Source organism: Cydia pomonella, chromosome 28, assembly GCF_033807575.1.
Source record: "Cydia pomonella isolate Wapato2018A chromosome 28, ilCydPomo1, whole genome shotgun sequence".
Taxonomy (NCBI): Eukaryota; Metazoa; Arthropoda; class Insecta; order Lepidoptera; family Tortricidae; genus Cydia; species Cydia pomonella.
In genome coordinates this window covers 1,033,538-1,047,352 of record NC_084730.1, presented here as the reverse complement: position 1 = coordinate 1,047,352, position 13,815 = coordinate 1,033,538, and the positions used below count along the sequence as shown (strand labels likewise).

At 37.6% G+C, this 13,815-nt stretch overlaps 1 protein-coding gene across 1 annotated transcript in view; it reads left to right on the top strand.

The window, feature by feature from the left end:
• LOC133532949 (hornerin-like) overlaps positions 1-7,979 on the top strand; it is a 105,013-nt gene extending 97,034 nt beyond the window's left edge. Inside the window, exons 13-16 of the mRNA XM_061871827.1 lie at positions 1,931-2,094; positions 2,664-2,742; positions 4,600-4,794; positions 5,912-7,979. Of these exons, the coding sequence (XP_061727811.1) occupies positions 1,931-2,094; positions 2,664-2,742; positions 4,600-4,794; positions 5,912-6,360 (887 nt within the window). The 3' untranslated portion in view covers positions 6,361-7,979. The remainder of the gene's footprint in view (positions 1-1,930; positions 2,095-2,663; positions 2,743-4,599; positions 4,795-5,911) is intronic.
• The last annotated feature ends 5,836 nt before the right edge of the window (positions 7,980-13,815 follow it).

Genomic DNA, 13,815 nt, shown 5'->3' with positions numbered 1-13,815 from the left:
ATAGATGGATAGACTTAGTTAAATATAAATAAATATTATAGGACATTATTACACAAATTGACTAAGTCCCACAGTAAGCTCAATAAGGCTTGTGTTGAGGGTACTTAGACAACGATATATATAATATATAAATATTTATAAATACTTAAATATATCATAGAAAACACCCATGACTCAGGAACAAATATCCATGCTCATCACACAAATAAATGCCCTTACCAGGATTTGAACCCGGGACCATCGGCTTCATAGGCAGGGTCACTACCCACTAGGCCAGACCGGTCGTCAAATGGCTAGTTACTTGTTAAGTACATCTTATTGCTTATGGTGGTAATTTCAATTTGATTTTGCTTAAGAGAAACATTTTCATTTTAAACGTAAACATTCTAAGTGATTTACACTCCCTAATGTCATACGGTATTTCATTATATAAGAATTTATTAAGATTCACCGAGAAGAGATCGCAACGGTGTTAAAAGGACGCGACCTTGCGACTTTGTGTACAAATGATATTTTTAAAACTATTTAATGATCAATTGTAAATCGTATTGCGGAGAAGTTAAGGTCTATAATTCTACTGGAATATGTCACATTATGAATCGATTAAGATGAGCAAATATCAAAGCTTGTAGATATAAAATATGAACCTTATGTCTAAGCATTAAGACGAAAAATTGCATGAATTTGGGCTTCTAGCAAAATAATCGCACTAATTGCAATTAGTAGTTGCTGTCAATTTGCATGGACATTTTGACGCGTTGAAAACATATGACTAATCAGTCAGGTTAGAACTTGTAATAGAATAACGTTTGCTTTAATAAGTTACCTACTGTCAAAGATAATTTTAAATTGAGATGTATTGTCAAAGAAAACTTAGCGACGTAAATTTACTGCCATCTTTCGACACATGATTAAAACTTTTAGAACGCCATTTGAGTTTGATCCTTACTGATATGTGTTCAATTTCTTAAATATCAAAAAGTGGCGCCATCTTACCGGGCACTACCTTAAGGTTATGGCGCCATCGCTCGAAAGGATGCAGCTATACCTATGGCCTTTGATATATTAGATGGCGCCACTTTTTGATATTTAACAAATTGAACACATATCAGTGAAAGAATAAGGATCAAAGTCAAATGGCGTTCTAAAAGTCTTAATTATGTGTCGAAAGATGGCAGTAAATTTATGTCGCTACAAAGTTTTCTTTGACAATACACCTTTATTTAAGATTCTCTTAGCTACTGTCCATTTTAAAAACTTGTTGCGGCGTAGACCGGGTTATTTATGTTTATATGCAATACTAATATTCTATATTGTATTTATAAATTATAAACTTCTGCTATTAATGATGACATGGTATAGAAAAAAATGCAAAGCAACATTCTGGGAAAGTCTTTTAATGGACGGGCGTTTGGTTTTTGCGATAGATACCTAAAGGCTAGTTTTGCACCAGTTGTCAGCCTTTCTTGCCTATATTTGGCTATAATTAACAAAGTTTTTTATAATTTTCATGTGACAAGTCGTTATTTCATACATCGATAAAACATTGATTGAAAAATACGACATGCGCCATTTTTTTAAGTGTCACATCGTATTTTAACTAGACGCAAGCAGCCAAATTGTTACTTTAAAAAAAATTTGGACTGATTTACACAATAACTACAACTTATTATAAAACAAAGTCCCCCGCCGCGTCTGTTTGTATATTCGTGATAAACTCAAAAACTACTGAACGGATTTTCATGCGGTTTTCATCTATCAATAGAGTGATTCTTGAGGAAGGTTCAAATGTATAATTTATTAAAGTTTACCCGTGCGAAGCCGAACCGGGTCGCTAGTTAATACTTAATCTAACTGATAAAAGTGAAATCAGATCAACATGCGTTTTAAAATTGCTCTTCAAACCAGTTAACCATTACTTCACTTCCAGCTCACCTCCTGGGCTCCATCATGCACAGCATCAACGTATCACTGATCAACCCTGGAGAGTGCCAGGCCAAACTGGCGCAGGACTACCCTCATCTGCTGGACCAGTATGACCAGGACAGCTGCGCGTGTGGACAGCCTACCAACCCCGTCAACAACATCTGTAGGGTAAGTCAGCTCCTGCTGGGTTCCTGTCACTCATCAACCGTGGAGACAAGCCAAGCTGGTGCAGGACTACCCTCATCTGCTGGGCCATTATGACCAGGACAGCTGCACGTGTGAACAGCCTACCAACCCCGTCAACATCTGTAGGGTAAGTCAGCTCCTGCTGGGGCCTGTCACTCATTAACCCTGGAGACAAGCCAAGCTGGCGCAGGACTACTCTCATCTGCTGGACCAGTATGACCAGGACAGCTGCACGTGTGGACAGCCTGCCAACCCCGTCAACAACATCTGTAGGGTAAGTCAGCTCCTGCTGGGGACATGTCAAACTGGTACAAGACTACCCTCATCTGCTGGACCGGACAAAACAATTAATTCTCGTAATCAAAATCGAGGAAAATCTGCGTCCGCTACGTAACCTAGAACTCCTAGAATGAACTTCTTGATCTGACATCTTGATAACTTTGATCTACGGCAGGGAGTCCGGCCATGTTTGAAAAGCTCCTTCGAGCCTCCTTTTCAACCCCCATAATCTTTTTATAATGAGTAATTTACTTATAATGAGTTTGTTTCAGGTTGACACCGGATCTGCCTTGGCTTGCACCACCGACAACGTTCACTGGGTGTTCCGAGGCGTCTACTCTTGGGAGTCAGGTTCGTACAGACATTCCCAATATATTTCTACCCTGCAAACATTTTTCTTGGATATATTATCGGGTAGTTAACATTGGCGGGTACAAAACCGCCTGGATCTGTCAACGACCTGACTTTCACCGACTTTATTTGACCATGAAATGTTTTCATCTACCCTCAACTGGCTTTCCTTTTATTTAAATACCTAAAGATACAGATTCTAGTTTTAGTTTTAGTCTTTCCAGGCTTCACTGAAAATCAGCATCACGTAGTGTGTCCTAGGACTCACTTCGTGGCATTAGGCTGAGTAAAGACCTTTTAGCACAATTTTCTGTTCGTATATTAATTTGGGTATAATGATTTATGTTATTTTTGTGCTAATGAATTCTTCTTATCTTATCTTACCTCAAAATCTAGGCATTGCAACTGATCAGTGTTCAGATAAAATCGCAAAATTTCAAGATGGCATCCATCCTTACACGTACAACGCGTGGGGCAACTTTCCTGTCACGGTCTCTCACAGGCCAATTCGAAGAAATGTTACTTTTGACACTGACAGATCAGTGAGATCAGTGTTATATCGGAAACAGATCGAATAACTAAAACCGTAAAACCACCCAAATATAGTCCAAAGCTCCCAACTATGGTCCATAAATAAACTCAATTTTTCTCGTTCAGGTGTGTATTCTACTATATTTTTGTAGTTCTAAGGCAAAGTATGTTTATAAATGGAAGGTAAAACTAGGAGTAAACCACAAGGAACATTGGTATAGATACTTAATTTCCTTTCGAACTTGTGGACCATAGTTGCAGTATTGGACTATAGTTGTGTAGTTTCACGGAACTCGAATTGGCCTCATAGTCTTCAAGACCAAATGTGACCGTGGCCGGCTAAACGTCCTACTTTCTCGCTTGCCACAAGGACGGTTTGTCAGGTGATTCGTATAAAGATAGAAGCAAATCGTCCTTATGGCAAGCGACAAAGTGGGACGTTTTGCCGACGCGGTCACAAATTTGTCTGGCCAGCCACATAAGGGTTGCCATCAACGAATTCGTTGAAGTTAGTAGTTGGTTCCTAGATATTCCTAATTTGAAAATATTCCAGAGAATAGAGAGTAGGCTTTATTTGTGTGATATACTCTTGCGTGCGCTAGAGTCAATGTTAGAGAAGCTGAGACATTCGGGGCCTTGGATCGGAACAACTACATTTAAACATATTTACAAATTATAAAATTTGAGAAGTACTAGTACATAATTAAACGTGTAATTCTTCTATTTTTTCTCCAAAGTTTCATTATGATTTTAGGTACATATCCTATAAATATTAATAAATAAATATTATAGACCTAGGTAGACGACCGGTTTGGCCTAGTGGGTAGTGACCCTGCCTACGAAGCTGATGGTCCCGGGTTCAAATCCTGGTATGGGCATTTATTTGTGTGATGAGCATGGATATTTGTTCCTAAATCATGGGTGTTTTCTATGTATTTAAGTATTTATAAATATTTATATATTATATATATCGTTGTCTAAGTACCCTCAACACAAGCCTTATTGAGCTTACTGTGGGACTTAGTCAATTTGTGTAATAATGTCCTATAATATTTGATATAATAATATTTATTTAATATTTATCGGACATCCTTACACAAATTGACTAACTCACACAGTAAGCTCAATAAGGCTTGTGTTATTGTGGGTACTTAAACTACGATATATGTACAAATATCCGTGCTCATCACACGAATAAATGCCCTTATCAGAATTTGAACCCGGGACCATCGGCTTAAAAGGCAGAGTCATTACCTAGTCTGCCTACTAGATAAGATAGATCGTCTATAAATATAGGATGGTCCTAATATTGTATTTTCTTTCCAGGCTGCCAACCAGGCAACCAGCTGGCCGGGTTCTACAAGTTCGACCTGGAGTGGTACGAATGGGCCATCGGTCTGCTGGAGAGCGCGCGTTTCGCCCAGTTCTCCAGCACTAGCAGTTCCAGCTCTAGCCAGCGGTTTACAAGCGGCGTGAAAGGAGGTGCTGGAGGTGCTGGCGGTGCTGGCGCTGGCATTAAAGGTACTTACTGTCTCATAGACTAACTCCAGATCTCCCAGCTCTAGCCAAAGGTTTAGTAACGGAATGAAGGGCTGAAGACCTGGAATGGTACGAGTGGGCTATCGGGCTGCTAAAGAGCGCGCACTTCGCCCAGTTCCAGCTCTAGCCAGCGGTTTGTGAGCGGCGTGAAAGGAGGTGCTGGCGGTGCTGGCGCTGGCATTAAAAGGTACTTGCTGTCTCATAAATTAACTCCAGATCTTCCAGCTCTAGCCAAAGGTTTAGTAACGGAGTAAAGGACGCTGAAGATCTGGAGTGGTACGTGTGGGCCATTGGGCAGCTGGAGAGTGCGTGCATCACCCAGTTCTCCAGCAGTTCCAGCTCTAGCCAGCGGTTTACGAGCGGAGTGAAGGGAGGTGCTGGCATTAAATGTATTTACTTTATGTTACAAGTCATATAAAACTTGCACTAACAGGGCAAGAGAAGGGTATATGTATATTAGTGTGGGTCAAATCTTGAAAGCTAAAGACCCACTTCCCGATTTACGATGGAGCTGAAATTTTGCACACATATGTTAAATCGGATGACAATGCAGGATTATGAGGACATGGACCTGATCTGATGATGGAGACAGGAGGTGGCCATGGGAACTCTATGATAAAACAACGCAAACTAATTGTGTTTGGGGTTGTTAGAATTGTCTCAATGAGTATTAATTGTCTTTGGAAAGAAAAGTACAGTCAACGATAAAAGCTTGTACCAAAAATTTAATTTATGACAAAACTTATTCTTAGACTAAATAAACACCACGCAAACATTTTATTTGTGTTGTTGTACTACTACATACAAATTATACATTAAAATAGATGTCATGTAAGGAAAAAGGCACCTAGTCTTTTAAATATTGCATAAACTCGAGAATTTAGGACGGCTATCGTCGTGGTAGAGATTTATGCCATTTTCTATTTTGAACTTTTTCCAAAAGACGAAACGAAAATTATATCTAAATACCGGACCTGCTCACCAAGAATCGGTTGAAAAATGAAAAATGCGACCTGAGGAGAACATCCGGACATACAAAAGCATTTCTGCCCGAGCTGAAACTGGGACATTCGCTAACGCTCGGTTATTTAATTTTCAGGCGGATTCGGTGCCAGCTTCGGCGGTTTCGGCGGCCAAGTCGGCTTCGGCTCCGGGCAGTTCGGCCAGTTCTCCTCAAAGATCACCCAGGGCTCCTCAAGTGAAGGAAAAGGAGCCTTCAGCGGGGAAGTCACGGGCCCTGTCAGCAACACCTACAGCGCCACTTACTCCGAGAAGAAAGTCTTCCAATCCGAACCAAAAATCATCACTTACACCACTAAGCCTGAGATCGTCACTTTCACTACCAAACCTGAGTATTTCACTTTCACCACCAAACCTAAAGTAGTCACTTATACAACGAAACCCCAGATAATAACCTACGAGACTTCTGGAAGCGGTACCAATCCGCAATACGTTGCGCCTGGTGTAACTTTCAACCCGACTTTCTCAGAGCTGGTTGGACAGCATAAGCATAACGCTGCTTGCAAATGCTTGGATGGAAAGAAGTAAATTAGTATTGTAGATTTCTAAAAACTCTTAATAAAAAGCTGCATTGAAATTGGATGTGGGTAGATTTTTTGCAAAATTGACTAGTTTGTTACATCTGTAGAGATGTAACTTTTTTGAATGATTTCACCGTTTTTACAGCGTTTTAAAATGATTAAAAAAACACATAAATGCTTGCCCTGTTCAAATAAAACAGAGTATGATCAAATGTGATAAGAATTTTTAGAAATCTCTATTCAAAAGAGCATCTACTACTAGAAAAGTCAAATAAGTTATTTCCTATCATCAATTACTAGAAAAGTAGTAGATGCTGTGGTAGGGCGATCTTTGGATCTCCTATATTATAATGTTCTAAAGTGCTAGAAAATTGAATTTGCATTGACAGCTTTTATACAAAAAAAGGTATACAATTTATATAAACTATTTAAAATGTTACATAACATATTAGAATAATACTAAGACTAAAAAGGTCGCTTCTAGCACTATAGTACGATATAACTCAATGTTTTTTATTACACTTTTAAAATATTTAAAAAAAAAATATGGTCGTGCCATACCCATCTTGAAGACAGTACAAAATGTGAATTCGGTTTTTTATTTTATTTTTATTATATTTAATGTATCTGTAAATAGATAGGTTATATTTAATGCATACTTATCTTAAAAACTGAGCTTAAGCTGATGTTACACTATTCGATTTCAATATACCGATTGGCAATTATTAAAATATATCCTTCATTTTCACACGTTATATTAAAACCTCCACCACCTCCTCCACCTTACAGAAAACCGCAGCCAAATAACACTTGACCCTACTCATAGTGTTGTGTCCCTGCCGGTGAGTAAGGTTGCCAGAGCTCAACGAGGGGGGTGGGGTTAGGGTCGGCAACGCGCATGTAACTCTTCTGGAGTTGCAGGTGTACATAGGCTACGGAGACTGCTTACCATCAGGCAGGCCGTATGCTTGTTTGCCACCGACGTAGTATAAAAAAAAAAAATATCAGGAACTTTATTGAGTATTTCATTATAGATTATAAGTACATTGTAAAACCGATATAATTATAGTCAAAAAGCTCTCTTTGTCAGTAGAAAAAGGCGCGAAATTCAAATGGGACGATAACCGCGCCTATATTCTATTTTTATTTTTTTTTATTTTATTTTATTTTATTTGTAGTTTTAACTGTAAGATGTATATGGACCCTGTCTGAAATAAAAGAATTTTATTTATTTATTTATATTTTCAAATTTGCTGCTTTTTTCTACTGACGGTCAGACTTTGATCTTTGTGAAAAAAAAATCGGATAGTGTAAAAGGGAACGTTGGCGCTTTTCATATTTTTTTATTTGTATAAAAGGTGTTTTAGTGATAAAACTGCCACTTTTATAAGCCGACAATCAATTGCACATTTATTTATAAGAAAAATTGAATGCTTAGATATTGGACCATTTTGGGAACTCCAAAATAGTCGACTGTCTACTGTTTCATACAAATTATTATATTTTTTTATAATAATTCGCAATAATTATAAGTATTTAGTCAATATACGTATATTATTGATGTATACATTTTCTAATTGTTTTAATTAGGATTAAATAATTGAAATAAAATGAAGGTACTTTCGATTTTTATTTTTTTCCTATCTACCAACCTCCCAAATGCCATATTTTCGAAATTACTATGTACATACTAGTCGAAATATTTTATGCAGGATCGCAAATTAGAATAACATTACTTTATCACTTTATCTAATAATAATTAATAATTATTATTTAATTTGTGTAATAATGTCCTATAATATTTATTTATCTATCTGGGTAAGATCATTTAAATATATATAAAATATATATCAAAGACGTGTTCCGTTAATTTCAAGGGTGCATTCTTGAGCTTAAATTAAGTAACTTTTTCAAAGACACCGGTATTCTAATTTATTTTTATCTGATAAGGCCCTCACGAGCGTATACACTTACCTTAGGGCCTGTTTACATATTGATAGGTGCTTAGTACGAGTGTGTAAATTTGCTACTAAACGTAAATACTATATGACGTTGATATATGTCACAGTTTTCAACTGTTTGGTTGAATTAAATGTGTTTCTCGTGTTACAACAACGCTATATGCAACATTTAATTACGTTTTATAGAAATAAAAAATAAAAAAATGTTTTTTCTAATTAACTACAAGCCATTTAGTTTCCTTAAACGTACTTACCTATACAACGGAGTTCAATAAAACCACGGTGTATAACTCCGTTTAAGATAAATAAAGAAAAAAATATGCCTCGAAAAGTCAAGATATGTTCGAATAGATGGCGATATACCTTTGGCCTATACTCAAGTACTTCGATGGCGTATGATATTTATGGAGTGTGGATTTAAGAGGAGTGAAATCTCTTATGGTAGATCTGTTGCAAAAGTGTCCAGCTGTCAGCTATAAATAATAGTTCCAAATCTCCCCAGAGTAGCGCTAGAGTAGCTAAGAACCAAGGCGTTATTGACGGAGTGAAGTGCTAATTAAAACAAGAAATATTACTTTGCTAATCCGCGAGAAAATAACGTGTTAGTCAATCAGTGCTAACCCGTTATACTTACTTGCGTATTTTTACATGCAATTAATGTTCCCACCCTCCCACCGCAAAAATAAATACGCAAATAAATATAACAACCCACCACCAAAAGTACAAAACTCGACACGTGTTTCGCCTCTCTACGAGGCATCCTCAGGAGATGCTGGAGATGTTGACGGGCTGACACCCGACAAGTGAAGTGCGCTGTCTATGATTTGTTTTTTTTTTTTTTTCATGTATTCGAGGTATTGTAGCGCCACCTATTTAAGGTTTTTTGATGACACTTTTTGGTATATGGAGATTTATTTCCTTAACTCCACCTCCAACAGAGGAAAGTATTCATTTGTAATTATTTTATTTTATTTTATTTTAGTGGAAGCCGTACGAGCCCAACTTCAAAGAAAAACCGCAAATAGATGTACAGTTCCATAAGTCTCTTAAAATAGGTGCTGAAGTCATGTCACTTCGTAATATTGACAAATTAAAAAAAAAACTAAATGTAATTATATTGAAAATTAATTTATTGGGGTTAGATATCGTTGAGGATAGTGCAATACCGCGTAACTAACAAATGCAGTAAGGTCCAATTACCTTGTACATTGTTTGAATTTCGAACTCTTACGACTTTATTAGTTGCGCGGTATTGTACTATGCCCGACGTACTTATGTACAAAAACAGATTGTACCCCTAGTGTAAATTTAGTCGATAGCGAAACGTGACGTACGCGTTTGCGTTAAGTCTCATTTTGTATGGGTTTTTGAACAGCGCGCCAAGCGGGACGTTTTGGAAAGTCAAAAATCTCATACAAAATGACACTTAACGCAAACGCGTACGTCACGTTTCGCTATCGACTAAATTTACACTAGGGGTACTGGAGGAGCCCAAACTCGGTAAGTGTGTTTAGAAAATTATTTTTAAAAATGGCTGAAATGTTATAATGTGGTCTATTTCTAGAGTCGCCACAGAAAGCCCTTTCACAGGACACCAGACAAGATAGGTTTCTAAAACAACATATTTTTCCCATCCACAAAAAGAATGACTCTGCATTCCCCTCCAAGGGATTTTTTTTTAGGAACTGCGGGTCAATAATTTTGTTTTGACCTCTAGTACGCGTGTGCCAAATGTCTAAACTGTACATCGACTTGCGGTTTTTTTAGCGTACACCTTACACTATAACTCTCATTCGATATTATCAACATTATCAATGTAAGTTAATAATTATCAGTAGTCTGTTCGGAAAGAGTCGGTAAATGACTCTTCTCTTTCCGAACAGACAGCACAGACTTAGTTAGTTAATTAGTGCTTCTGAGCATTTTCCGCAAATCGACAACCATTGTGCCTATTTTAGTACGGTCAAATTAACTCAAATTTCACTAAAGTCAGGAACTAATTCTAAGGACTAATAAAATCACTACGGATTGTTTTGTATGGGCTAAAAATCGAACTTTATACAATCGTTACTAAATTCACCCCCCCGGAAAGGGGTGAAATCGGCTGAAAATAATGTAATGGTTGTAACTAAGAAGAGAAAAAAGGTGTACTCGGTGCAATTTGGCGTACGTTTTACAACACTTATATCTAAATTCGCACGTGTTATTTATGTTAATTTAAGCTACGGAACAGGTAAAAAAAAACAACATACAAAAAAAATCTATTTTGGCCATTGCGGGTCTGGGGAAAGTAATGTACTCGGTGCAAATTGAGTAAATAATTAGAAAAATTATCTAAATCCAATGTCAAATTCGCACCAGGGTGCGACACCCGGAAAGTAGTTTTTCATGTTTTACTGTCGTTGTACTTCGGGGGAAATTTTAATACTATTGGAAATTGATGCAATCATATTCATTTGATTTTGTTTACATTCGCACCCCATAAAAAATTGGCATTTTTATACGGAACATGCAGTTTTGTAATCAAGTACCAAAAACGTAGAGCAATAAATACACAGAAGCGACAAGCGCGTGATTAGTGGCAAGAGAAGGAATGCGCGTAGATGCACCGACGAAGCACGGCTCTTGAGGCACGAGTAGTGGCATGTACCTACTGCAAAAATAGTATGATTTTTTTTCTTTTATACTACGTCGGTGGCAAACAAGCATACGGCCCGCCTGATGGTAAGCAGTATCCGTAGCCTATGTACGCCTGCAACTCCAGAGGAGTTACATGCGCGTTGCCGACCCTAACCCCCTCCCGCCCCTCGTTGAGCTCTGGCAACCTTACTCACCGGCAGGAACACAACACTATGAGTAGGGTCTAGTGTTATTTGGCTGCGATTTTCTGTAAGGTGGAGGTACTTCCCCAGTTGGGCTCTGCTCTAGATCTGGAATGACATCCGCTGTGTTGTGCCCTACCACACAGAGCGAGATGACATTCACAATGCCCATACCTCTCGTAAAAGGTTTCTGAGTATGCAGACAGACAGTCAACAAATTAAATACAGGTACGCTCAATGTTTGTTAAATTCGAAAAATCGCGTTTTTCCATATACTTATGAAAACGTTGGACTACTTAGTTCACTCAATGATTGTTTAAAACAATAGTTCCGTTTTAATGCCAGAAGAAAGATTTGTGCTCGTTGCCCGTCAAAAGTGTCAAACAAACTGTCTCGGAACAATCGCTGCGCGTAGGGTTTGAGATCCGGATATCCGAAATATGGTCAACTATAAGATCCGGATCTAGCGGGTCATAAGATCCGGATATTACGGATCCGTTAAATATGGTTATTAACCTTTAACCGAAACAATTTTCTAATGAAATTTATGAATAATTTTGTCATTTAAATATAGTATTTTCATATATTTAAGCAATTCAAATACTAACAGCACATCAATTTTGATAAGTACATCATGTCACGCAGTAACTTTATACAATGAATGCGAATGTTGCTTAATGAAAACATTAGATCATTGGATATCCTGATGACTTGGGGCTATAGGCTCAAAACAAAAGCGACCTGGAGGCCAAGGCTAGGATAGTAGAGTGGGAAGGAGAGAAAATTGGTCTGATAATCAACCACTAGAATATCTCCAAATGAATAGGGCTAAGATGGTCGGCTCTTTATCATTTGTCATGAAGGGCATAGTGACAAGTGATAATAATAGAACCATGCTGCCACCGCAGATCGAAAAGGAAAGACCTACCTAAAGTAATCGGGAAGAGGAGATAGATGTTCGAATCCAAAATGCCCTAAGATGCTCAGCAGCGCTTCACCGAGTTCTAGTATCCAAGCTGATCAGTAGACTGTCCATGATTCAAGTCTATAAGACAATAATTAGATTTTGATGAATGGCATCGGTAAGTATTACACTTGGACTCTGAATCAGAAAAAAAAGAACAAGTTCTTAGTTAAGAAGACGAAATTCTGGCGGAATATTCTGGGACCTATCAGAGATGAAGATTGAGAAGATGAAAGCGTAGGAAAAATAGGGAGCTAGAGTAGCTAGTTGCGGCACCAAATATAATTAGCGAGATTATAGCCGCACGACTTCGCAGACTTGGTCACTTGGAGTGGACGGGAGAGAATCGGGCTGTGAGAAGATAGGAGCGATGTAGCTCTAAAACGCCCTCGGAGTATCCAACTAGCGTGGAGTGGTGCAGAATAGAGCAGAGTGACGTTGTACTTGTGTCAAAGGCCAAGATTCTTTTTGGGTCACTGATCCAGTGAAGTAAGTAAGTATTGCTTTCATAGTCAGTATTTCATGACGAATGAACACGAGGTGAGGCATTGGATGTATTTCCAACTATGCACCAGCTAATCCAGATATAAACCCTCCTTATTAAGTACGGTTTTAGAGATAACATTATGTTAGCTATTATAATAATCAAGTAATCATTTAAAATTGGTTGGGATAATATCATTGTATTAAAACATAGTTAAAAACGTTATTTCTGTGTTATCTAAATCCGTTTATTCGGATATTTATTTTGGTGGATATTCGATAAATTAGAATATCACAATATTCTAATTGCAAACCCTACATATAGTAGTGACACCCAGTAGTGACACAAATAGGTAATGTAAATACTGCGAGGAGGATCTTGTTTAGGAAATAATCGGACAGACAGACGGACATGACGGGTTCCGTTTTTTGCCATTTGGCTACGGAACCCTAAAAACAGAGCGATCGAGTATATTCCTTCAACAGGATGCTCTCTTACAGCATATAAAAAGGGCTTAACAGACCCACATTGGGACCAATTTACCTGAATAGCGACCCACAAATGCTAGATTCTTGCAACTAGGCTTGGCGAAAGAAAAATAATGGACCAGCGTACACCTCTTTGTAGAAAACCTTTCCTGATGCTAGTCTCAGCTGCAAGGAGCTATTGTCTTGCAAGTGCAAAGAACGCTGTACAGGGTGTGGGTGAGTAAAACACGGATTTAAATACACTATGCTTTGCGCATGCGAAGGTGCATGCTCTGGGACAAAATAACACGTAAAAAAAAATTTTTGTTTAATTAGTGTGTAACTTTAATTAGCTAGATCCGGAGTAAATTACAATAAAACGATCTCAGTATTCTTAATTTTGATAATAATACTTTTATCGAAAATATTACTTTACTATAAATATCGTTCAGCAAATTACCATTACTTAAACATCATTTGCCTTGCAAATTGTATTGAAACAGCCATCCGACTCTTGGTGGTGTCATCCGGTATGGAACAAAAATAGTGTAATTTGCTTGTTTATAAACCGATTTTAAAAATTTTAATGGAATTTAATAGCTTACTAATGTAACATTCATATCTTGACACAATGTTTTCTTGTAAAGTTATTAGTAAAGTTGATGAAAACAAAAAACGGATGGTTTTTCGGGAAAATTTAAATAAAACTTAAAATTTCTCGCAAACTATGGTACTTACAAGGTCAAATGTATAAACGATATTGT